Raw genomic sequence first — 26,661 nt, 5'->3', positions numbered from 1 at the left:
CAGAAAACGCTCTGTGCAGAGTCTTATTTTGCAGCACGTGTGAGGTTTCTACTTCTGTGTGTGGGGTTGGTGACCTCCGATTCCTCTGTAGATGCCACAGGGAATAAACTCTGCAGAGGTAGATGCTGCAGAGCTGCTGACAGGTGGTAACTTGGTTTTGTGTAAGGCAGTGGCTCGTGGTGTCTATTCACGCTCTGCAGCATGGAGCTCATGCCAAGACTCATAAACCCTGCAGAAAGGAGCGTACAGGAGGCAGGAAACGGGACTGATAGGAGAGGTGTTTGACAGCGTTTTGGGGTAAGGAAAGGAGGCAGAGAGCTGGGAGTGGCCTGAGCTGGAAATAAGGGGCATCAAAGAGCATAGGATTGGTGGTGGCATGTTTGCGAGGCTCTTGGGTGGGCAGGAAGAATTTTGAGCATAATGTAATACCCACCTCTAAGTTCTTCTTGGGTGGCATTGGCTGGTACCCCTTGTGTGGGAGTACTCATTGGTCATCTCCATTTTAACTTCTTTCATTGGTGCCCAATTCTCTCTCTGATGTGGTGAAGTGCTATTCGAATTAAGTGTTAAAGCACCAAGCATTTGATTTTAATCAATGTTGTGTTTCAAATTGTCATCAGCATGTGAAATTACCATGCCCCTGGTAATATGTTTTTAATTGAGGGGTTTTCAGCCAAGCAGCAGGGTTTCTGTCTTCATCGTATTTAGTCGTTATCCCATGTAATTGAGTTGCTTCTAGTTAGGAGAATAGACTGTCTACTGAGGGCCTTTAATTAAGGGGATCCTGCTATACTTCCCAAAGTGCAGAAAGACACCAGCAGCCTGGCACTCAGCCTTCGAACTCTTGGCCGCTGCTAGTGGGTAACCAGCTTTCTGCAAGCTGCACCCTGACAGTCATAAAGCATCCCATGGGTAGAAGAGGAGGGATCCTGTAGACACACTGCCACATGCTGACCCCTGCCATCTGTGGAATATCCCCAGGCTTCACTCCCCGCTCAGACCCTCCCAGCCCAGCTGGAGGAGTCTCGGGACTGGTGAGCCCTGGCTCAGGCAGGACACTGGGAGGAGATGATGACAAATCCAGGGGGGTAGAGTTAGCTGGCATGAGGGTAAGGGGAGCAGGACCAGGTGTGTGACCATGGAGAGGTCAGCAAGGCTGAGACTGGGGATGAAAGCTGGAACTGGCTGAAGTGTTGGAGGTAGAGCTAGAAATGGTGGGAAGAAACCCCATGTTTATTCCGATTCTTAATGCTGATTGATAAGAACAGCCTTGCTCCAACAAGGTTATATGAGGAAACATAAGTCATTAAAGTGATTATATGTTCGGCCCTTTAATGCCTAATTCTGCACATACATAAGTAGGTGCTTAAATTTACTTTCACATTTTCAACAGCCTTGGCCACAAATGAGCAAATGGACGGAGTGGGCAGTAAGTCTTCAAATTTCCATTTGAGGCAATTTCTTGGATATCTGGGATATGTGAAGTAAAGGTGGCGTCTTGCTGTAGTATCATGTTTGGTTTTAATAAATAATAAACCCCTCAATCTCCTGTTTCTCTCATTTGCAGGCAGAAGAAGCTAGAAGTGGCTATGGAAGAGGAAGGCCTTGCAGACGAGGAGGTATTACACCTGAGTAACCTTTGAAGAGATTGCTTTGCTTTTCTTGCACTGCTTCAAAACGGCTTTTGAAGAGCTTACAGAAACATTAGCTAGCATGACTTTAAGTTTTACTTTGGAAATGAATGTTGCCTCTGTAAATAATTTATTAGGGAAGCTGTGAACATGCTTGAATGATACTTGCAATAGCTAAGGTTTTTCATGCCGCTCTTAGTCTTTAGGAGATGTATGGCTGCAGCAAGTGTGTAGCATACTTTCCAAAGATTAAAATCATTTGCCATCGTATCTGGCAAGAAAAAAGGTGAGATGCACTTGGAAGAAGTGGGTAGAAAGCAAAACGCTGAACTGTTTTTTTTTTTTCTTAATTTAAACGATAAACTGGGCACACTCTTGCTCCATTCAGATATGGATGAGGAGAGATCTCTGTCTGGTTGACATATCTCAGAGCTTTGGTCAGTAAGTTGCTTTTCTCGAGGTCCATCACACCATGGCTGCCTGTACTGCTTTCAGGATAGGTAGGAAACTAAGCAGGAACAGTGCCTCAATCATTTCTGAGTTTGTGTGGGAAGAAGGAGAAGCTAGTGTGGATGCAGAATGCCATCTTGTGGTTTTAAATGACACTGTCCTCCCAGTACAAAACCTGGCAGGTGCTGGATGGATGGGTCTTGTGAGCAGTCTCAGAGATCTTCCTGGCGTCTTTGGGAGTGTAGGTCGACATTTGTCTTCTCTGAGTGAATCCCATTGACGTTTTTATAGAACAAAATGAATGACAGGATTTGGACAGGTGTTTCTTTCAAATAAGAGTGTTTGCCTGCCCTAAACCAAATGCATTTTGTTATAGATGGAGCAAGTTAGATCTCCACTGCCTGTTAGGCTTCTCGTTGCCTGTCCTCACTCTTTTCAGTGGCATGCAAGTTGCAGCTTTTATTGATACTTCACACTGCCCAAAAGCAAGACTGACTTGGGCTTTTGGACTCGTGTGCTTCGTTTAAACCAGTATGATTTTTTTTCTTTATTTTTTATTACTCTATATTTAAGTAATAAAAAAAACTCCAAAACACACACACCCCCCTCAAGTGAAATGGGGCCTAAGGCCTCTATATAAAAGACCAGGCTTGTGGATCATACTTTGAGAAATTCAGAAAGACTTCTCCTTTTACATTTTCTCTTAAATCCTAACGAGAGGGAATACCTCACAGGAAGGGAGATTGTGTGTCTTGACTTTCTACTGTCAAATGACTTACACGTTTCTGTGTATGTGTCTCCTTAGAAAAAACTCCGCAGGTCACAACACGCTCGCAAAGAAACAGAGTTTCTGCGACTGAAGAGGACTAGACTTGGCTTGGATGATTTTGAATCTTTGAAGGTTATAGGAAGAGGAGCATTTGGGGAGGTTTGTGGCTTTCTTGCTTGAACAGGACATTAAAATTGCATTGAACGTTGTAATGAAACATTTTAATTACAGAACAAAAAGTTCCAGTTGAGGAGTTTTATTGCAGAAGAGTAGCTATTTGAGTAACTGTACAAGTGTGAGAAGTCCAGTAGTGCATTATGTGCATTGATTTCTCAAGGCCCCTGAAAAGGCCCTTAGTTTTCCACAGCTACTTATTAGCCCAAACTGATGTTGCCCATGTGTCCCCCAAAATGATGGATTTGCAGCCGCACAGCTTCTCTCCATAAACATCCTCGCTGCCCTCTGTCACATCATGGTTGTGTCTTCTCCTGAATTTTAGCCTACACGATCTCACAGCTACTTGGGATTTACTGTGCCTGCCAACTTTTCATAAAACAATAACTACTTCAAACTATCCGTTCATCACTAGTGCTAGTGTTGTACATGGTGTAGAAATATTTTTTTTCTGTGTGTTTTTAAATATTTAACAAAAGAACTTGTCTGTGCCCAGCAATTTTGAGCCTGCCAGTAGATTCTGCGCTGGGGTCTAGATTCTGAGGTAGAGAAGTTTGATGGCCTTACGTTTCTCATTATAGGTACGCCTTGTTCAGAAGAAGGATACAGGTCATATTTATGCAATGAAGATACTAAGAAAAGCAGATATGCTGGAGAAAGAGCAGGTTTGTGTTGCATAAGTCCCCTAGATTTCAAACTTATCCTGTCTAGAAAATTGCTGAAGTTCTTTGTGGCGGATGCTATTTGGTCATATTTTCCTCTTCTATAGCCTTAATAATGGTATAGCAGTCCAAAGCATCTATGGAGTTGCTACCACAGTACAAAAGAATAAGTAGAAATTGGGAAATAAGGTCATGTAACAGCATTTTAAAAAATGTTTTATTGACAGCCATTTTGGAATAGCGACAAAGATATTGTGTTTCTCTCTCTTCCTTTATCAGCGCAGACCTTGTAGTACTTAATTTGTAAAATTTTATTTCAGGGAAAATGTTTCTTGAAAAGTAACACTGTGCCAAAGTGAAAACTTGAGAGTACTTGATGTTTTCTTTTGGTGGTTAGATACCAAGAGATGTTATGTTGTTCATTGGCTTTGTTTTCCTTTGTTTTGCTTTTTAGTCATATCTTGTCTTATTTTGCTCAGGTGTTAGTTTGGTTTGGTTTTGGCTTTTACTTTTTAGTTAACAATGCACTGCAAATTCCTGGTAGGACACAGCAAGTACTTTAGCTCCACAAAGCAAAGAAATCAAGCATGGATGTCTCAAGCAAAGGGCAAATAAGAGGACTGTCTTTACCTGTCCAGACCTTAGCCATCATTTGCTCTTGTATTACATTTCCCTGCAGTGGTACTTGTACTCTGCTTTTTTTCCTGGTGCGGACTTCTTGTCTCCTCAAACCCATGCCCTGAATATAGGAAACCAGAGGAGCAGCACATTCTGCACAGTAGCCAGGATATGTGTGTAGCCTTCTGAGTTGAAGCCCTGCTGTCATTTCATAACCTGATGTGGCAAGGAGGCTGAGTTCACACTCTCTGTTTAGTTTGGGACTGTGGTCTTCCCTGGAGAGTGTTTATCTGCTGTAATTTCCATTGCCTGGTTTGTTCAATGGAAAACAAGCAACACAGGACACAAATACAAGAAAATCAAGAAGATTTTTTTTTTTCCCCAAGCCTGATAGCACTGAGAGATATCCTGTCTGTTTTTTAAGCAAGGTTTTAATATTATATTTTGTAGCTACATTGAGGAGTGGAGGGTGGAAAGAAGTAATTTTCTAACGAGAGGAGACAGAGCTAGGTAAATCCAAGTTGGAGTGCCTACTACAGAGAGAATCCATTGCCCATGAAACCCTGTGAAAAGAGCATGTGCATGTAAAGATGCTTCTGGCCAGTAGAACTGGGAAAGAGATGCAGAAGACTGCTGCTTATTGGAAATAGCCCTCAAAGCTGGAATAGTGGTACATATTTTCTCTTCAGAAGTTGCTTTCTGGTATATGAATAATGAAAATCTTACAGCTGTCAAGAAATATTTTTCCATGCGTATGTCTTTCATTTTCCTTCAGGATGAGGGTACATTCTAGTGAAACAGACAGCCCTCCTCCAATCTCCATTACTCTTAGTTTCCAGTGAATTCATGAGGTTGCAGCTCTTCTTATATTTTTCAAAGCCTCAGCTGGGACTGGAATATGTTGAGCAAGGTCAGATGTTCTCAAACTCACTTGTCCAGGACCAACATGAGCAGCCGGGTGGTCGTATCAGTTCTGGGCCAGCTTCATGCACATCACTCGGAGGAATGTCTCCATCTTCTCGTACCTTTCCCTCTCCTTAAGTAGCCCAAGATCCTTACCATTTTTGCACTGCTTTAATACTGGCCGCTGAGCCTATTGCTACCTGCTGTCATCTGTAAGAGCTGAAGAAACTCATCTCAGCCCTCTTCCCACTTGGCCAAGGCTCTTGCTCTGCAGTTCAAGTAAGGTTCTCCATGTACCCATGTAGGAGCAGTCTCCGTGTACCATGAAAGGGGTTAATGCACCACCTACGGTGTGTGCAGTGTGGGTTTGGGAACCAGGCAGTAGTTCACTGTAAGTCAGGCATTTCTCTCTTCACAGAGATGCAGGAGTCAGGTTTTGCAGGAAGTAATTAGTTTAGGCACGCTGTCACTCTTGTTAGAGATGATTCCCCAGGCTTATCTTGCCAAGTTTAAACCGTGAGATACCTGCATAGAAGTAGCTATCAGCTCTTTGTTTCTTTGTACACATATATGAGAAATCTGGTAACTTCTGATTGTAATGGTAATGCATCTACCACTTTACTGTAATGGTAATGCATCTACCACTTTACTGTAATGGTAATGCATCTACCACTTTACCTCTTGGTTCTTGCGTTCTCTAAGACCAGCTCTGGCCTTTTCCAATAATTTTGTCCTTATTTGCACCTTGCGTTGTATGTAAAATTTTTGTTCAAGCTTGCGATAGGGACACTACTGAATAAAGCTCTGTGATGGTCAGCTCAGTAATTTTTTTCAATGTTCCTACTTCATTTTAGGGTATAGTAAAAAAGAGAATTACACTTTTCCACCAACTTTGTCAGTTCTTTCCAAAAAACATCTTAAGAAATTTTGCTTTGTGTTTCTAGAGATCGTTTCTGCAAAGTTGTGCAAATGGTTATTTTCAACATTGAGTTGACTTCTGTGGGTTTCTGGTAGGTATTTTGTGAGGACTGTGTAGGATCTAGTAAAAAATTATGGAAAATGAGAGTATGAAGAGAGCATAAAAAATAATTTCTTTGCTAAAGACCATGAAAATAATATGATGTTCCTTGTTGAAATATTTAAATTGTCCTTTAATAATAGTAATTTTAAAAAAATTTTAGGTGGCCCATATCCGAGCAGAAAGAGATATTTTGGTTGAAGCGGATGGAGCCTGGGTAGTGAAAATGTTTTACAGCTTTCAGGATAAAAGAAATCTTTACCTGATCATGGAGTTCTTACCTGGAGGTAAGCTATATGTTGTGGTGTTAGGTGGTACAAGTACTTCTTCCTTAGCTTTTGTTGTCAGCTTCACAAAATATTAGAAACAAGCATGTAATTTGTGATAATAAAAATTTTAACGCTGTTTTAAATGAAGTCCCAGTAATGTAATCATTCCTGATTTTTTAGGGGAAGGAGAAAGATTATGAAAGGTTGTTAAAATAGACTTGAATTGAATAAGTACTCTAATCTAATGTTCTGCTTTTTACTGCTGAAGCTATTAATGTAAAAACAAACAAAGAAAAGCTCTTGTTTAAACAGTTTATTTGTGCAATACATGTATTATATTTTAAAGTTCACTATATCTTCCTGGACTGTTCTATTAAAATTCCTATTCAGGTTTTTCAGCAGTTTTACAAAAAAAGTGTGTTGGGTTTGTAGGTCCTTGCAGTAATAGTTTTATAATTAGTAGTTATAAGGTCACTTACAAGGTTAAATTTGGATTCTGCTGGGGTTTCCAGGAGAATTAGTCTTGTGATTAAAATGTTCTGATTTTTAAGCTGTGTTTTCTTCTCTTTGATTAGGTGACATGATGACCTTACTAATGAAGAAAGACACCTTATCAGAAGAGGAGACACAGTTTTACATTTCTGAAACTGTGTTGGCCATAGATGCTATTCACCAGCTGGGGTTCATCCACAGAGATATTAAACCAGATAACCTTCTGTTGGATGCTAAGGCATGTAGTGTGCATGTAAACTGCGTATGCTTTAAACATCTCAGTCTGCAGAAAATGCCATTTATAATGGTGCTAATCAGTGGGAACCACTAGTACCACCCCGGTGATTTAAACTAGCTGGGGTAAAGGCAGAATATGGTCACTGTTTTTCTTGTAGAACATCAGTATACTTAAACAAAGCAAAACTGCCTTTGTTTTTTTGTTGGAAAACCTTTTAACTCTTTTAAGGCAAGCCTTTTAAGGGAGAAGATTCACTTAGGGTGTCCAAGTGCTCGTATTCATACACATTAAAAAGTGATACACTTAGTTACTTCAAGACAAATGAAAGCATGAAACATTCAGACAATGCTATGTGATCAGTTCAATTCCTACAGTTATCTCAATTGTTTTATTGCCCCCTCACCCGCGGAAACACCCTGTCTCTTTGACTATAGCAAGCCATGAAATGGACCCAGCAAACATCATACATGAGTCTGCAGACTATCTAGCACTGATGTCTGGAAACCTGATTAAAGCCAGGTTACCATCAAAACAAAAGAAGGGAATTTTTTCCTGTAGGCTTTCTCAGTCTCAGTGGTATCCCGTTCAAAACAAAACCAGGCAAACTAGCTCCCTTCAGCTGTTGCAAAATTGTAAATGTAACCAGTCCCAAGGGGCAATAACCTGTTTGAGAGAAAACACCCTGTGGCAATACACCAAGATTCAGTCATTATTTGCTTACTTGTCCTGGATTAGGTAGTCCTGTGCAAGTCCATCATGGCTTGAGAAGGCATGTGCAGTTATTAAAACTTTCTTTTTCAAGCACTGCCTTTCTAAATTATGTTTTCATCTTCTCTGTTTTTTTTTTTTTAGGGTCATGTAAAACTGTCTGATTTTGGGCTATGCACAGGTTTAAAGAAAGCTCACAGAACTGAGTTCTACAGGAACCTTACACACAACCCGCCAAGTGACTTCTGTAAGTATAAGGTGTCCTAGTTAAACATTTAAATTATTTTGAGCTGCAGCTGTGCCACATCATATTTTCTGCTGGGATAAGCAAGATTGGTCAGGCTGATTGCATTTAATTGGAAAACTGGAAATGCATGTTCTCCAGGACATGGAAGCATTTCACAGGAAAGAAATTACGATTTCTGCAGTGTTAATGTGTTTTTGCACATTCATACACAGATACAAATATACAAAATGTAACATATCTATCTTTTAATGTATTTTTCATAACAATGTTAGTGAAGTTACATAAACACTCTTTCAGAAGGGACATGGGTTTCATGTGCCAACTTACTGAAGTCAGTGACAATCTCATGAAGCTTTTCATAAGAGTAAAGTCAACATCAACATGCCTTGGTGACATGTTCACATCAGTGTTTTATTCTAAAAACGTAGAATTCCTCAGCAATTCTTGGATTCTTCACTTGTTGCTTAAAAAAAAAACATTGCCCATATCTGAATAGACCTTGCCAGCTGCAACAATAAGTGCTGCTCATTTCAGATCAATCTGTAAAACTTTTAGCAAGTTTTAATGATATTGTGTCCTACTTACATGAGTTTCAGCTGCAAATTAGAATTAGTAGATATTCATTATTATTTTCCCATCTCCAGTTATAATCAAGTAGTTGTTTCTAGACTAAAGCATTCTAAACATATGAAATAGTTATTATTTGAAAACAGAATGTTATCCATCTTTTCTTTTAGTTCTCGCAAATGCCTTTATTATCTAATAACTATTTTGTAAATTAGCATTTCAGAATATGAACTCAAAGAGAAAAGCAGAAACATGGAAAAAGAACAGGCGACAGCTGGTGAGTTAATAAAATTTATGTATAATTTGTTTTCTTTTAAACTATTTACAGAAAATGTTAAATAAAAACTCAGCATTAACGCTACTGGTTTTTAAAAACTGAAAGGCCCTTGTGTGTTACAGATGTCACTCTTTTCCAATGCTCTCAAAATCGCAAATAACTCCAAAGAAGGTGATCCAGTGATTCCAGTTGTGGAATAGCTCAGAGATCAGGGTTGCTTTGTCTGTCGGGTTGTCAGAGCAGTGGCTAGGAAGACCTGGCTCTTCTCTGAGCATCTGGACTAACTAACCTCAGGTGTCAGCAACCACTTAGCAAAGCCGTTTCTTGAGTTTGTCTCCCATGCTGACCTGGTATTTACACTGTGTGTGAACTCCTGGGTTTAGTTCCTGCAGTTCAGTGTCGCAAGAAGATGCGTAGCTGCGTGGTCCTTTTTCAAGGAATTGTGGGGAAAACTTTGTGTTTGCCCTTCTACTGAACAGGAACGTGATGGAAAGGCAGTGGAGGGTATTGGCACTGGAGTGCTGCAGCCTGGGTTTATAATGAAGAGTGGTCAAGTAATGAAGGGAGCTCTGGCATTAACTGAATCAAAGGAAAGTATCTGTCAGCCATGGGATTTCAGAATTTCAGCCCTGCTCGTGATTTTCACCAAATAGCAGTTGCAAAACCCTCATTTTTCAGATTTCGAAACTTTTTATTTTGCACGCTCTGTTTAAGAAGCGCTATGCTGCAGTATTCCCAAAAAGCTTTCGGGTTGTTTTTTCTTTCCTCGAGAGACATAACGAGATTACATTGCAATCACGCTGCCTCATAGGGGCTGTATTTCACGCCCTTACTCCCACGTGGAGTTAGATCCCTGAAAAGACTACATCTCCAGGTCACTAAAGACTGACGTGGCAGAGCTGTGTGTTGAAGCTAGATGGATCATTAGACAATCCAACAGAGAGAATAAAAGGCCAAAATGACAACTTGTATCAAAACTATTTGAAAAGGAGTCGTATTCTTGGTTTACCATTGGTTCAAAACTAAACGTCTCTGTTCAATAAAATGAAGTATTCTGTTTCTGGTCGGACAAATGAAAGTAAAAGACTTCCCTGGCAAAAACGGTATTGGTGGATGACTTTGGTTTTGTAGTTTTTTGTTGGTCTTTGGGTTTTTTCTTGCTCCCTGCCTCGTGCAAAATTTTCCGTCAGTAAAGAGAAATTCCCAAATAGCTCAAGATTTAGTCATTAGCCAGAATCATCTAGGCTGCACGTTTAAAAGGTTAAAAGGATGGAGACTGGGTCCAGTAAGAGCTCAAATTAATTTTTCCATAAAGAGAAGGTAATACATGGAACAGCTAGTGCATCACGAGTGTCACACGTGGGAATGTAGCACTGGTTATCCCTTTTTTTAAAAAAAAAAAACAACAAGCAACAGCAACAACTGAACTTCTTGAGTATTTTAATAATGCAGCTACCTGAAACTTTAGCTAAAATGACCTTCTGATATTGCAGTGGGAATATTCTATAATTTTGTCAATGTTTAGGAGGATGACTTTCGTTTACTTTCAAGGTTCTCTGTGCTTAGTCATGTAAAAGAATAATGTTCTCGGGATTTTAGATACTGTGAATTCTCGAATTAAGCATTCTTGTCTATCCAAATAACAAGATCCTATATGTGAATCCCTAGGAAAAGGTTTTGTAAAGTGTGAAAACATAGTATTTATCATTTAAAGAGTTTATTCTTTTTTTCCAGGCATATTCTACTGTTGGAACCCCAGATTACATTGCACCCGAAGTATTTATGCAGACTGGGTACAACAAGCTGTGTGACTGGTGGTCTTTGGGTGTGATTATGTATGAAATGCTAATAGGTATGTTGAAGACCCCAACTTAAGAATCTTTCAAAGGTAACAGGGTCCGTTAGTTCACCCAGTTTGATCACCTGCATAGCGGAGGTACCAGAATTTTGTTCACTTCTACCGTAAGCCCCAAACTCAGCTTCCAGGAAACTCTGAAATCCTTCCACCTTTCCAAGAAGATAGCAAGAGGTGATGCCTCAGTTGGTTCTTTCAGTGAATAACTGTTCACTGTTAAACGTTTTTGAGGTTCAGTCTCATTACTTGGAAGTAACAAAATAACCTTTAATGTTGCTTTACAAAAGGGAATAATTTTGAGTAGTACTCCTTGTTAGATTTGGGAGCCATAGTGCCAAAAGCAGAGGCCCAGGTCGCTTTCCTCTTCTGGGAAAAGCTTGTTAATTTTTCTATTTGTTTTTGCAGGGTATCCACCTTTTTGCTCAGAAACGCCACAAGAGACTTATAGGAAAGTTATGAACTGGAAAGAAACGTTGGTATTTCCTCCAGAGGTGCCCATTTCAGAGAAAGCAAAGGATTTAATTCTAAGGTCAGTAACAAAAGCCCGCTTCCAGCCGCTCACCCAGACATAGTCGTCTTCCGTTAGGTTAACTTTCCATTCTGCATGAAGGAAGCTTTAGATTGGAGGGAAGGTTTGATTTCTTCTGTGTCACCATCCTTGATGTTGGTTTGTTTGGGGGTTTTTTTTGTCTTTTCTCTTTGCTGTTTGTTTAACATGAAGGAATAAGCTGTAATGATCTTGATTTGCGCCACGATATCTGGAGAAACAGAGCAGGCTGAAAAAAAAGACAAAAAATAAGAGATTAATGCACAATTTTTCTCTTCTTAGAGGGAACTAGAAAATAACCACTCGCCAGCATTTAATGCACTGAACAGAAATCTTTGGATGTTTTGGGTTTACTCTCTTTTTCCAAAATCACAGGTTTTAATGCATTTAGTTCACATTAAAGTTTTTGTGAGGGGTTTTGGTGTCAAGTCAAAGCAGTGCTCCAGTAGCATACGACACACAGTTACTCTTGATCCAATTACAGTGATACTAACAGTTCAAATTATTTAATTATTGCTAATCCTCATTAATAAGTTTGTATATAACAGCTTTACTCTATTTTCAGTATCTATTTCTCTAGCGGTCTGCTCAACCTGTCCTATGTGTTGTCAGCATCTGAAGCTCTTTGCTGGAGAGAGTACAGTGTTGCTGCTGAGGGTTTCTTCATCCTCAGTCTCAGCTGTGTTTAGAGTATATTTAGATATTTCAGGCAGTTTATTTGTTAACATGTCTTGCTCATCAATTTACTTACACAATGACTACTTGAATTTATTAGTTTTCCTCCATATACGGAAGGATTTAAATTGGGGTAAAACATCATTAGTTATATACAATTTACTCAAATGAAGTCAAAACAGCAGATTAGGCAACAAACACCTAGCCATGGGATACCATATCCATTACAGCTTGGACAAGTTAGACAACATCTATTTCAACTTAAAGGAAGATGCAGACAAAGCTAAAGTTTCTTTATTTTTATAGATAGAGATAAAACCAGACTAAAATAAGCTCATGTTCAGACAAAGCCTGACAAATCCTGAGACCTGGTCTAGCTAACCGTTGTTACAAGGTGGTTATTAGTACTTGGCATCAACCAACTGGCTGGGTTTTTTTTTCCCAAGTGATACTCAACTATAAGTGAAGGAACATTACAATCTATAATTGGAGACAGTGTATAGCCTAACTTGCTACGTTATTAAATTACCTGCTGAAGATTTCACTAACGGGTGAGAAGGTGACCTGTTTTGTATTGCAGCGTACTGATGCGAAAAGTGCCTTGCGACTTGGGATGATGCGATCGAGTAGAGAGATGATGAGTTCAGGATAACTAAATCAACAGCCAGAGGCTTTGCTCATCTAGGCAAACAGGATTTCATTTAACAAAGGCCAGCTGACTTTCAGAGCAACAGGAGGCCTGTGTCCCCAAGTGCTCCCCAGTTCCAGGAGGTTGTCAGGTGACTCCACACTTGCCAGGACCAAGCTTTTTGTTTGACATGGACATTTTTCCTGTTATTGTAAACCTCCTTCTTTGTGTCACTGTTGACACCTTTTGCCATCCTCAAACAGACTGTGAGGACAGTGTAAAAATATAAAGCAGTTATATCTTTGGTAATGCATACAAAAGATAGCTAGGACTTAATGAACTCCTAGGCTGAGCATTGGCATGCTCACCATCTCCTTCATGAGATACTTCAGAGTCTTTTCCAGCCAGGCAGGTGTCAGTCCAGAGGAGAAGGGTCAGCCTCTGCTGCCTCCTGGAACAAATCTCTGATGTCACTGAGTTGCTGTCAGAGAGTTTCCACCTCCCTATTTTTTTGTCTTTAGGATTTTATACTTTTCCTTGTTGGTGTTTTTTTTCCTGCTTACTTGAGCAAGTAACAAGTGCGCATCTCAACAGTCCTAGCTCTGTCTCCAGCTTCATCTTTTTTCCTTACTTGACTCTACAGACTTTCTCACAAATTGACAATTTCTTCTAGAGTCTGAGCCAAGGTTATGCAACCAGGTAATATCAGAAATAGGCCTTGGGTCTTTGTACCACCAGTACCTGGACCTCTAAGGAGAGGGTAGAGGGGATGACAGGGAGAATAAGGTGTGCTGTGGACACAGCATGTTTTGAATGTGTCTGGCTCATTGTAGTTGCAAAATGTGACATCAGAGAGTAGCCCTATTTCACTTAATGTATCTGCTTCAGTTAGTTTGACTTTGAAACATGGATTTTAAGTAGTTGAGAACATGCAGAGGAGTTTTCAGTGGTAGGGACTTAAGCCTCCATTCCAAGCTAATCTTACAGGGCTTTTCACAAACCTTGAAGCAGCTTTTCACAAACCTTGAAGATGGGGATGCAAGAGTTTAGAAAAGATGCGTCACTGTCATCATGGCTTTGTGTTTTGGGACTCTAGCAATATTCTGCTTCTACTATTTCCCTTCTCTCCTAGATGCGTCAGGCTGCTTTTACTTACCCCAAGTGATGGAACAATTTGAAAGAACTTCCTCAAATTCCTGCTACGGGATACAATGGCAGTTTTATTTGCTGTTGCTTCTGTCTGTATTTGTTGTAACATTCCCTTTATTTTTTCCACTTTTTCAGGTTTTGTATTGACTCAGAAAATAGAATTGGTAGTAATGGAGTAGAGGAAATAAAAAGTCATCCGTTTTTTGAAGGAGTGGACTGGGGACATATCAGGTATATCTATATATATTAATGCACATTTGATAGAATAAAAGCCATAAAAGCAAGAATTTCATGCACTGTGATGTCACGGATAATTATTTCCAATTTATCTTTTATTTTGCAAGGCAGCTACTGGCAGTAGGTGGGTGACAGCAAAGGTTTTCAGGCCTTGCTGATATTCATAGATCTGATCAGAGTTTAACCGTCTTGAGATGCCCCAGAGTGCCCAGGATGGAAAGAAACTGCGGTAGGGAGGGAGGCTGTGTTATTCCTGATGTGTGCTCTGATATCAGCAGAGAGCTCCTCTTCCAGTAGTAATGGGCTCTGCAGCTATTGCTATAATTGACTTTTTTTGTAATAGGAGCACGAGAAAAGCAAACTGTATTCCAAAAATGCAGGGGAAATAGAGGAATGAAGACGAGAGGCAGCCAGTAGGAGGAAAACACAGGGCATGTCTTTACTGCACGCTGCAGATACTACACCTGAGTGAACCGGTATGTCTACAGAGCGCTGGGAAGAGGCACTGACTCGCCTCAGAGTCAGCCTCTGTGGCCAAATTCTGCTGGGCCAAGCCTGGGGAGAGGGCCCGGCCGAGACAGCCACACTTGTTCCAGCCTGAGCTTGTGCCTGCAGATGCTGAGCTACATCTGCACGTACCTAAAGCAGTAACACCTTTAGAGCAGACTCTGGTGGGACCACAGATACTTTCAGTTGAAATGATGGCACTGTTCAGCTCTCTTTAAGGTCTGAGGTAGTCTTCTCTTTTGGGAACGCTGCCGTTTTCTACATGAAAATCCATAATCCGTACTGTAGGCGTGTGATTGTCCAGCTCTTGTACTTCTCATTTCCTCTGATGCAGAAAGCCTCATTTAACTTATCTTTCCACTGTGGGAGACATTAATAAGCAGCAAGAGCAGTGACACATCTGTTCACGCCACATTTGGCAACCTGGCAAACGGTTTCCCCATTCCACCCAGAAGTGGATTTAATTGTAATGATTACAACCGTAGCAAGTTTACAGGTGTAAATTAATGACTTTCCCACAGTGCCGTGTTCCAGTTTGAATGCTTTCGTGGGATAGATCAGTTAGTTAAGCAACGGTGAAAGCCACCTTAAAACTTCTTAAAAGGCTGCCTAATTGTTGAGCTAATAAAGCAGTAACGTGTCAGAGCCAACTCATTTGGATGAGAGATACTAGTGACTGAGTGTCAGAAACAGGAGATACAGTCAAAAGGTGTTTGGATGAGGTCCAGGCTGATGAACGCTGGAGTTGTAAAGCAACGTATCTGATGGCTCCAAGTGCAAGTAAAATCTTGTTTGGCTGGGTAGGCTGGATTTGTGAAATGAAGGTAACCACAGTGGTTCTTGGTGACAAAGATCGTAGCGATAGCTATACGGCAGAGACGTGTGGAATGCTGTTTCAGTTAATGGGGAAGTTATGTTTTCCCCAAGTTTGCCAAGAAGATACTCATGCTAGATAAGAAACCAATAAATCTTCCCATGATGACAGCGAACAGGGAAGTCAGATACATCTCTGAGGGACTCAGTGGAACCTTTGTGCTTTAAATTAAAGGGGTGTTGTAACTGTAAAAAGCAAAGTTAAGCAAAATTGGAACTTTTTTTTGTTTGTCTGTCTTTTCCTAGTATTCACTATTCTGGCATTTACTTCTGTTTGCAGGGAAAGACCAGCCGCAATCCCTATAGAAATCAAAAGTATTGATGATACTTCCAATTTTGATGAATTTCCTGAATCTGATATTTTACAGCCAGGTGAGACTGCCATTGTAAATTCCAAATTTCTATCTGTGACATGGCAGAATACTCCACGGATGCTTTTGTTATTGTTGTTGTTTGTATTCATTTTTCTGATACCCCAGTCAAGGTAATATACAGACTTGATCTAGAGTCTTTCTTTCAAATATAAATGTAAACCTATGGTCTGTCATAGCTTGTACTTCCTTAGAATTATGGAGGGGAAAAAAAAAAGAAAAGCCCACAGATTTAAACAGTTGAATCTATTAGTAAAAATGATTTGCATATATAGTGAGCACAGAAAACAAAACAGTACAGTTTTCTGCCATACATTTGTAGTAACCAAATGCTGGTAAAACATTATGCACTGATATGCTTTTGATCTTTAATGACTTTTGAGTTTCATGCCAAACATTTATGTTCACATATTTGTGGGCAAAAATTTTCAGACAGATTATTTTACATAGTGATTTATGAACCTGAGTGGCTCTGCAAATCATTTAAGTTTTTTTAATTGTTAATGTCTATTGCCAAGTAGTAGGAAATTTTTATACATAAAAGGCTTGATCCTCTGACATGCCAAATTCTCCCAGCTCCTGCTGTTTTCAATTAATGGCTCAAAGATAGGCAGATATATAACGATTAATCAATGACAGATAAGTGTAGATGTGCTAACAACCATAAGCATTGTCAAAAATCTGGGTTTTGCTTACTGGCAAGGAAGCTTGTCCTTTTAATGCAAAAGCAATCAATCTCCACTGTCTGAGTTAAGCTGTTTAAGTCCATTTTTGGATAATGCCAAGTACACTTGTATAGGTTTCAGCATTTCAGACCCACTGAAAGTGTTACCAATACCTAAATACAAACTTTGGTGTGTTTGGCATCTTGAGTTGAAAGTATTGTTACAGAACTCTAAAAGCAGCAACCAGAAAACTAAATATAGAAGCCCACTGCGGTGAATGTCTGTGTGCAGCGTGCCAGCCGTGTGGGCTGCTCATAAATAAAATAAAAGGAGGCTGTACAAGGCTTGCTGAAGCTATAAACAGGGAGGAAGTCCTAGGAGCATAATATGTGCATGATATGCGTGGTTCTCTTGGGAGAACTTAGATGTATTTTTCTTCTGTTTGTGGTGAGGATAATACAATACGTATACATGCGTTTGTTGTGCGTGGGGCATCCTAAAGTTATGTTTTCGTAATTGGGTATCCTATGGGTGTTTTGGAGGTTACTGTTAAGGAATGGGAGCCTGTTATGGTGTATAGACGTACTAAAAAAAAAAAAAAAACCCACACAAACAAAAAACCCCTTTTCCACTTCAGAGATACATGCTGATATTATAACTCTTCTCAGACCATTGACAAAAGGCAACTGACCTGATTAGAAACAGGATTTCTTCAAGGAATTTCTGCTGACTAGGGCAATAAGAGTTCAGGGCTGTTTGTCAGTACTCTCTGAAAAGTCCTCTCAGAATTTAATTGTTTTGTTTTGGTTTTACTTTTGTTTCTGAATTCTAGTGCCAAACACAACGGAACCTGACTACAAATCCAAAGACTGGGTTTTCCTCAATTATACCTACAAGAGGTTTGAAGGGCTCACGCAGCGTGGCTCGATCCCTTCCTACATGAAAGCCGGGAAGTTGTGAAACGAAACACAAACCCACAAAAGAAAAACAAAATACAAACCTCAGGTAGCTGCATCACCAGACCCGCTTGGCATTAGTTATCAATACATTGACTCTGGTGCGCATCAATTTCACAAGGAAATTCTACAGGATTAGGATTTCTAAGACTACTACAGGAATTAGTTGGCAGTGCCAGCTGGCTTTTTTTTTTTAATATTTGAATATTTTTGTTAACTTTATTATACGAAGGTACTGGAATAAAAGGAACGTACATCCCTTTGTAACTGCACTGCCTATGTGTGTGTAACGGTTAATTATGCCTCTCTGTACTGTGGCTGTGTTTGTACTGTAAAGCATCTAATCCACCCAGGAGCAAAACATATCATTTTATGCAGCATTCTCTTACTATACTGCTGACCTGGTGGGTTTTAGATATGCAGTATGAAAAAAAACATTGCCCCCATTTGCAAAATTCCCTGAGCAGTTGCTCAAGGGAGTTCCAGTTGTGGTCTGCAGATACCCCGTGAGTGTGGTGACACTGAATTATTTTAAATAGCAGTGTCCTATGGGCCTACTTGTACCCTGCCTACCCTCGCTCCTCCCTGCTGGAGGGCTTTATCAGATAGCTGACCATCCCTTCTTCTCTTTTTTCCTTTTTCCACTGTGTGTGGCAGTGAAACAGTCCCTGCAATCTGTTTAGTGATATTTCTGCTTTAAATGATAGTTGGTGGATTTTACTATTTAAGATCATGATGCCTGTTGGCAACTTCAGAAGGAAAAAGGAATCTGAATAAAAATTATGAAGATTTTTGACAGAAGGGAAACTTTCTGATACCAAGTTCTGAAGAGATGGCAGAGTCTCCAGGACTGCATTCCAGCCTCTGCTGTAAGGCAGATCATCTTTTTGCTGCTCGTAATTCAAATAACCTTTTCTGCCTGTGCAAAACATATTCTAGAAGAGTGATCGAAGGGCTGCTTTTTCTTTTTTGTCTCCCTAAGAAGTTCCAGGCAGATGGGATCCTGCTGTAGACTTTTCTTTCCAGAATACCCCATAGCAACCTCTGCCAAGCCAGAGGAAATGGACCTCTCTGCTAGACTCACTCTCCTGTGGGCTCCATCTTCTTCTAGTATCTCCATCCAATGTGGACCATGGGATTACAAGGGTTCAGCTGAGCTTGCAGCCCAGTTTCCAGGAACGACAAATGACCATGACTGAATTGGATGTAGCATCTAAATGCTATTCTCCCCAGTCTGCAGGATGGTGACAAACTGACAGCAGAGATGGGTCTCCTTCTCCTAGGTTGAGGAAACTGAAGCAGAAATCCCCCCATATGCAGGGTGTGTTTTCTCTTCTTAGCCCAGCAGCAGTTCAGGACCAAATTGCACTCCTCGAACAGTCTGCAATTATCTAGTTGCTGGCAAATTTATCTACATCTCTGCCTGTACTAGCATGTTATCTACACTACTTTGAATCGCTCACAATACAGTAGAGATAATTTTCTGGTTACAAAAGACATTTACAGCAATGAAAAATTCCCCAGTAATTGAACAAGCAGAGTCACTGCTGCTGTCCTCCTCTGAACGCAAGTGAAAGGCACTCCAAAGCCTCCGCAACGCCCATCGGAGTGAAGCACAGGATGTTTTGGCATACAGTAGGAAAGATTCCATTAGACTGGCTTTTGCAGCAGAATGGAAGTGACTATTTATAAAGCCATTACAGAAATATTTATTGCTGTTAGGCACCATGGTATCAGCTGGCCTGAATTATCTGTATGCTTCAAAACCACACTGGGGTGTTCATCTGCTGCATAGAAGACCATTTGCCAGCAAGATTTCTGTGCATCAGTGGCTTACTGATGTCCATGTAGTCTTCCCTGATCCAACAGCTACTAGGTTCCTCAAGGGCTTCAGTGACGTCTTTCCTCCAATAATTTGTCTCCCTTCAAGCATCTAATAGCTGTTATTTGTACTGCATTGCTACAAAAAATTTTAGTCTTCAGCTCATCACAGAGGAAGTAGCCAGTACCTCAGGGCCCGTCCAATTTATATGATGTTATATCAGAACATGGCTAAGCTAAACTTTTGCCTAACTGCTGGACTTCTGTGGGAACAGCTCACTGATCTCCCAGTTTTTCTTCCCAGACCTTACACTAATTAACATCCTTTTACTGTTATTGGGGCAAGATCTGTCAGAAATTCTCCAGTGTTGGTTCTTAGCCTTGTCAATGTAGTGAAGCTCAACCTGTATCCATCCAAAGACTGTCCAAAACCAGTAACTCACTTAAGTCCACCTTTATACTATCCAACTTCATTCTGCCAGTGCCCTAGCAGCTTTTGAGGCTTTTCGGTAAAGGAAATTCCTTTTCTAAGGCATTTAATCTCTTCTACCAAAACAGAGGAGCTTAGGCAGAAAATATCAGAGATGCAAAATCGGCCTCAAAGGACACTGCTATTCAAAAGAGAGTTTTTTAGTTTTAATTTCCAGTCACATTCACGAGGCACTATGTGCACCAGAAGTGGAATTCCTGTGAACAACACATTTCGAAAGACCACAGCTGCCCTATTTGCGTAATAGAAAAAGAATCTTTGCTTGAACTTGCTAAGACAAGATAAATCTCATGGAAACTGCAAATGCTCAGTAATACTGGTGATTTTTTTTTTTTTTTTTTCTTCCTGTGGGGTTTGGGGGAGGGGAGATAAATACACACTTAACTTAAAGCTATCTATTAAACAAGTATGTCTGTACATACTCACTGGTTTACAAACTTGGGAAAAAGCTCAACCCTTATATTTGTAACACTAAAGATAATACTCATTTAAAATTGCGGATGATTAATCATATCAGTGCTCACATAGGAGTTATATCCATAGGGAAACAGCCTGCAGCCTATTTAGCATAAACTCCTGTATTGTGGTAGTTGAATTTTATTTTTTTTTTAACATAGCATTATTTTAATCAGTAAGTCAAGTTAAACAAAATATTAACTACTGCTTTTAGGATGATAGAATTTTTTTTAAAGGTGAAACTGTGACACTGTATTGGATTAAAGAGAACAGCAGGTTAATCTACACTGGCTTTCAAAAAATGGAAGTGCATCATATCTTTTGTTTTGTTATTTTTGTCATATTCCTTTGAATGGTTGTGTTTTTCCCTTTGGCGATGTTTGTCACTGTGCCATTTATTTTTCTTATTCTTGGAGTACCAAAGATCCTGAAATGGCTTGATGATTGCAACCATGTGAAAATTTATTTTCTGGAAGTAAGTTTTGTTAACTTTTGTTAAAACGCGGAATTGTGTATGCAAATTGTTATCAGAGGTTTGCTGGCAAGTTAACATATTCCAGCAGGGAAGACTTGAGTGCATCGATGGATCTGAATACCCTGAAACTGGGGAGGAGGCTTAGATTGGGAAACGCGTCTGAGCTTTTGCACTTTGTTCCATCTCCGATCGTCGTGAGTGAGTGGCCTTAGGTACAGGACGTCAGCAGAGGTTGTTTCGTGTGCAAAAGGAGTTTTAAAAATTGCCAGCATTCGGAAGTCAAATATTGTCGATACCGCATTTGCACTGTTAAATTTGCCTTGCTGGAGAGTTATATAAGTGTTATTTTTATAGGTCAATTGTTGAACACCTGAGCCGCTGGATACAGTATGGAAATAATAGCACCTGGCGTGGGTGAATGCACCGAGGTGCGAAGGGGCTTGCTGAAAGCTCTCCACACTACTACGATAAATGGGCAGAAGCAGAACAAAGGGTGTTGTGTCGGCTCCTTCTGAAGAGGTGACTTTCCTCCTCTGCGACAGCAAGTAGGGAATACTGCAGTTTAGCCCGGTTATACTCTAATGCTTAGGAAGTGCTCTCACTTTTTCAATAATACGAGCAATTACAAGCATTGTAACATACTGTACCTTGTCCTTTTAATGTTGATATATTCCAGCAGCTCGTTCTTGGAGTCGAAATGGCAACTGCTATATTTTTCCTAGACTGTTTCATTAGTTGTGGTTGGGAAAGTTACATAGAAGCATTATAAAAATTTATATGAGGCTTTTTACAGCATTTGAAAATAAAAGTAGCATTCTTTTTGTAAAGTTGCTGGGTTGATTTTTTTTTTTTCTACACCCGTGTACTGGATTTGTTTCTCTTCCGGAATGAGAGATGTCTAAGGAATTGAGACGCTGTTTTGTATACTCTCATCTGGAATTCCACAGACGGTGAAAACCCCCGTGTCTCTACTCTCAATCAGAAAGTAGAGGTCGCAAAAATTGCTCAACTTGTACCAACTGCAGTCACGTCAAGCAGCTTCTAAAATAGTTACTGCTCTTTGCAAGAGACTTCTTTCCTGTGGACCATAATTTAGTCAAGAAAGGCTTCCATGGGCAGGGGTGTCCTTCGATTCACTATAGAAACAATTTTGTCCTGCTGTTCTGTGTTCCTTGCTGAGTGTAGCACAGTGGCAGCGGATGCAGTTGTGAAATAGTCACATAAAAAATTATTACAGAGTTGAGCAGCTGAAAGCAAAGAGGAGCTAGCAGCTGGTGACTGGCCTTCTCTGGAGCCCTCCAGTGAATAACAGCCCTCCCTGCACTTGAGAATTGCTGCTCTCAGTAAATGATAGAATTTTAACAGAATTTTACAATTTAAATTTCTGTTTAATGGGATTGCGCTTTTCCTCCGAGAACCACATATCTCGGAGCTACATATAATAAGGAAATGCAGGTCTGCTTCTCTTATCTCCTTGCATTACCAAATTCAGTATTCCTCAAAAATAGAGCACTTTAATTGCAAATCTAAAGGCTATGCCTTCAGCATGTGCAGAAATGTTGGTGTGTTTTTTTTTAAAATCAGCCACTTTTAAATATTATATAGTTTAGTACTTATAAAACATATTGCAAATATCTGTTGTGCATTTTTCATTTCTTTCTTCTTCTACAAAGTGGTGTGCCTTGTACATAAGCTTTATGCTTTGGGCAATAAAATGCCTTTTCTGACAATCTTCCTATGGAAAGAGAAGGGAGGAGTATTCAAAAGTGTCTGTCTTGCTGTTGGGAGTGATGACAAAAGTGGTTCCCAGCTCTGGACTAGACGAGGATGAATTTGCAGTTCAGGAAGTGCTTAATGTAGTTCTTTAAGATAATTTTACTTATCATGAACGTAAGTTTTAAATATCAGAGAGGTTCTAAAACGCCGAATTTCAAAGGTGAAAGCAGGTTTTAAAGAAGTCCCTGCCTGAAAGATACCAGGTGTGATAACTATTGGGACAGTTCCACGCTGGAGAATGGCAAGTTAATGTGTTTGTGATACAACAAGCATTTTCTCTGGCAATAGCACTGGCACTGGGAATTGTACCCTTCATTGCATGGGTACTGCCACGGTGGGTGTGAGGGGAAATGAGTCTTTAGGCGTGCGGAGAGAGCTCATCTCGCCACCGCCTCCTACGCCCACCACCTCTCTCCAGGTTATTTGATAGCACGGAGGTTACTGTTCACTGGGGAAACGGGGCACGTAGGCTCGAACCTTCTCATGCTGAGCAGGGAAATTAACCCAGGCTTTTCATTTCCCAATCGAGTCAGAGCTCTGCTGGGAACAGTTTGTTTCTGATTTGAACTGACCCTTGATGCCATATCTTGTTTCTGTACCAGCTGCTCTACTCTCTTTCTACAGAGCCACTATCTGCTGCTTCTCTCTCCTCTGGGAATACGTGCTCTTTCCCGGGCAGTCCACCTTCTGTTGGTAGCAGTTCCTTCCCTTTCAGGTATCCCTGCCCATCCTTCCCCCTCCAAAGATAAAATCTTTACCCTTGCCCCTACATTTCCTGCCCACTAAATTAAACGATGTTGAAAGGGCAGATCATCAGCAAAGTGCTGTCTCCTTGAAGCTGTTGTGTAAAAGCACAACCACAGTGCCTGCCCCGCGTTTTGAAAAAGAGACGGCAGCTACAGGCAGCAAGTGTTACAAACACGCCAATTCTGCCTTGTTTCCTTCCAGGGACGTGCACAGAACCTGCCCCTCAGTGGGGGTGTAGGGGCTGGAATATGAAGGTGATGGTGCTCCAACGGCAACGAGGTGCTAAGATGTTCCCCCAGGCTGCGTCCACGCACGTGCAGCCATCCACAAAACTTGGGAGGGTCAAAATGGGAGCACTGACTTCAGCATACGTCTCTCCAGTGTTAGGACTCACTCGAAACCCACACTAGCTCTGCTAGTCTTGGACACTGAATTCCCCTACGAAGTCTACTTCAGACTTCGATGTATCTATTGAATAATGACGAATGATCGGGTGAGAACGTCAGTGACTTGTTGATCGTGACAGAGTGAATCACTGGTGAGCCAGACACGCACCTCAACAGTTTCAATCCAGCAGGCTGCCTTTGAGGCCTTCTCCAGCTCCCACTGACGTCAGTGAAAGATCCCTATCTGAAGCCCAAAGAAACCAGTGAACAACTGTGGTCTCAGAAGCCAGATGTTTGCTGACGCCACGCTGTTATTTTCTTTACAAATGAGACAGAAAGATTTTACTCTCTGTGCAATTCAATTGGTTGAAAAGCAGTACATGAAGAGGATGCCTTTTGGCTTCAAATACAATGGTGAGAAGCTTGCATGGTATTTCTGCTATTAAAGAAGAAATTATTACCAATTTCTTAGTAAATAAAATTAAACTAATGCCTCAAGGAAACTTTGCAAAATGTACAATTTATTTAAATGCCTTTTTCTGAAATAGCCTGGTACGTAACTGGGCCCAGTATGGATTTTGCATATTCTAGGACGCAGGCAGATCGGCATGGCTCCTGGATTTGGGAAGTTCGCAGGCAGTGAACAGTGAATGTGATGCATTCAATCGGCACAGTTCTGCTGAGTGACGTCAGACATTCTTATGGGCCCCCTCTGTGCAACTGCCATTGGGTTTCTCTTCTCAGTTAATTCTGCCTTGCCTTGGTGGCACAGATTGAAGGTGCTTTACGTTTCTGTACCTTGGCATTGTTTCTGTACCACGGTTAAATATGAGGCTGTCTGTGCTTGAAAAGACCCAGAATCTGTACTGCAGGTGACAAGTCAGCTTCAGTCCAGGAGAATACTTTCAGACAGGGATGTAATGTATCGTTGGGACCTCTGGAGGCAGGGTGGAGGAGACAATTGCAGCTCAGCGGTTCAAAGATCACCTGGGTGCAAACCCAAGAAAAGAGGTGGTCTTCTTGGAGATACGCTGCCCTCACAGCTGGTTTTGTTCTCTTCTAGCCATAGCAGAAAAGCCACTGAGTGGGATCTCACTGATCCTAGAGAGGCAGGACTCAGCTTGGGGGCTGCCACTTGTGCACCATGGGCACGTTTCAACTGCTTTTCATTTCAACAGGCCCCCAAGCAGCTTTGTGTATCCTTGTGCAGAGATTTATAACAGCTATATCTCTGTTTGGAGATGTTAGGCTCTTGTTAGGCATTCAGAAAATATCAGATTCTACCAGGAATTAAAAAGACTCATTTAAAAACTGAAGCTTATTTTGTTTTTAAATGAAAAGTGGCACCGTTAAATTGAAAGACTTTTAGGTAAGAGCTTTACAAGCAATTGAATAACTTTGTGGGCACAAACCTCACCAACCAGGGCTCCAAAATAACACAGACACTTTAGAAAATGCTAATCTTTTTGACTTGTTTTAATTTCATTACAAAACCACAAAGTAAATTGATCATCCTACTTGCTCAATATATTAGAGAGAGAGCAAGCAGGTGTTGAAAGCTCTTCTCAAGTCAAACTTGTTTCGTCGTGCAAGGAATTTGTCAGTGATTCACAGATCTTTAAGGCCAGGCTGTATCACTGTCACAATCCAGTCCAACATACTGCACAATCCATACAACTTCACGCACTGCATTGTGTAAGCATAGCACAGCCTCTTGCTGTCAAAGCCTGAATTCTTTTGTGCTGGTTTTTTTCCTCCTTTGAAGAGCTTCTGTACCAATTATTGAGTGAAAATAACTTTAAAGGGCTTATTTTCGTTACAGGCTGATTACAGTATAATTATGCCATTTACATAATTTTTGAAGCAAAAGTCTCTCCTGATTTGAGGAGGAACTTTTGCTTTAAAATGATAGCAGACTTTACTAATGCCTAGACACACAATTTATAGCAAAGCCAACAAATTGCTTGTGATGCCTTTAAGAGTAATCCAATGACCTTCAAGCACACAAACTACAGATTAACCCAGATTTTTTTAAAAATTGCATTCATTCTCCCAACTGGCCAGCCTGTTCACATGTAGGCTACAAAAACGTACTCAATCCAGGACACAGGTATAGTTCTTTACATGACTTCGAGCCACGTAATACCGCAGCCTGAGGGGAAACCATGAACACTTGTGTTCTGGAAGAGAAGTCTGAAAACTGTGTTTGTATTTACAGGTATGCTGAGTAACTTCAGTTAGTTTCAGCGGAAAAAAATGAGCAAGCTCACTCTCAGCAGTCACCTAAGTATGTTTTTAGGTGAAGCAACACAAGTCACTCTAATAACCTAGTGGATCTCTCAGCATTCCCTCAGAGGAGGAGGGTGCTTTTGTCCAGTCGCTCTCAGCTTCTGAAACAGGTCTCTTAAGGGCGGTGTGCATGGAACTAGCTTGGCCTCAGCAAACACACACAGAAATTTGCATCCTCTTCATGGTGGTATCTCAGAGAAACGCTGTCTGGATGCGCGTTGTGTCCTCTGTAACCGCTGAGACATGCTATGCTTTGGATGTCATTAAGCACTTTCAGAAAAGACAAAGGAGTGACAATACCGATGTCTTTCTTTAAACACTCAGTCTAAGGCTATTATTTAACTGCTCTGAGGTTTGTTATTTCTACCCCTTTAGCAAGTCGTTGTATAAGTTGTTTGGAAAAAAGAGGCTCCCTGTTGCTTACATAAAGCATTCTGTTCTCTATTTTATAGCTAAAAGCCACTCAAGAGAAAGTGCTCACCTTAAAATGGGGCAAAAGTACCAAGTGTGGCCTACTCAAAATCAGTGCCTTACATAAACTGGGATCCTACTCTGCCGAGACTCAAGGCTAACTATATGCTACAAACACCAGTGACTCTCGTATATGAAATCTAGGAGATGTTCAATGAAGTAGACCAATCATCTCCTTTGAATAAGAAACAAGTGTAATAAATTATGTTTAAAATCTGGCAGTGCGTTATAAGAGCCCTCCAAGTGCCAGCAGATGTGACATTG

The 26,661-nt window shown here is 40.7% G+C and overlaps 2 protein-coding genes across 4 annotated transcripts in view; both read left to right on the top strand.

Annotated features, from left to right (window-relative positions):
• The window catches only part of STK38L (serine/threonine kinase 38 like), a 51,104-nt gene extending 29,568 nt beyond the window's left edge, over nt 1–21,536 (top strand). The window contains exons 3-15 of one of the 3 annotated variants that reach the window (XM_086611243.1): nt 1,568–1,619; nt 2,887–3,009; nt 3,606–3,689; nt 6,389–6,512; nt 7,070–7,224; nt 8,077–8,179; nt 8,962–9,023; nt 10,758–10,875; nt 11,284–11,407; nt 14,013–14,108; nt 15,775–15,866; nt 17,363–17,535; nt 21,083–21,115. In XM_086611243.1, the coding sequence (XP_086467369.1) occupies nt 1,568–1,619; nt 2,887–3,009; nt 3,606–3,689; nt 6,389–6,512; nt 7,070–7,224; nt 8,077–8,179; nt 8,962–9,023; nt 10,758–10,875; nt 11,284–11,407; nt 14,013–14,108; nt 15,775–15,866; nt 17,363–17,490 (1,261 nt within the window). In that variant the 3' untranslated portion in view covers nt 17,491–17,535; nt 21,083–21,115. Of the gene's footprint in view, nt 1–1,567; nt 1,620–2,886; nt 3,010–3,605; nt 3,690–6,388; nt 6,513–7,069; nt 7,225–8,076; nt 8,180–8,961; nt 9,024–10,757; nt 10,876–11,283; nt 11,408–14,012; nt 14,109–15,774; nt 15,867–17,362 lie in introns of all 3 variants that reach the window. The other 2 variants (XM_086611244.1, XM_086611242.1) reach the window with 2 other exon arrangements.
• Nucleotides 1–26,661, top strand: part of FGFR1OP2 (FGFR1 oncogene partner 2) — a 357,712-nt gene that overhangs the window by 140,636 nt on the left and 190,415 nt on the right. The window lies entirely within an intron of this gene.

This window comes from Tauraco erythrolophus, chromosome 4 (assembly GCF_009769465.1).
Source record: "Tauraco erythrolophus isolate bTauEry1 chromosome 4, bTauEry1.pri, whole genome shotgun sequence".
Lineage (NCBI taxonomy): Eukaryota > Metazoa > Chordata > Aves > Musophagiformes > Musophagidae > Tauraco > Tauraco erythrolophus.
The sequence above is the reverse complement of the archived record's forward strand: the minus strand, read 5'-3'. Positions and strand labels throughout refer to the sequence as shown.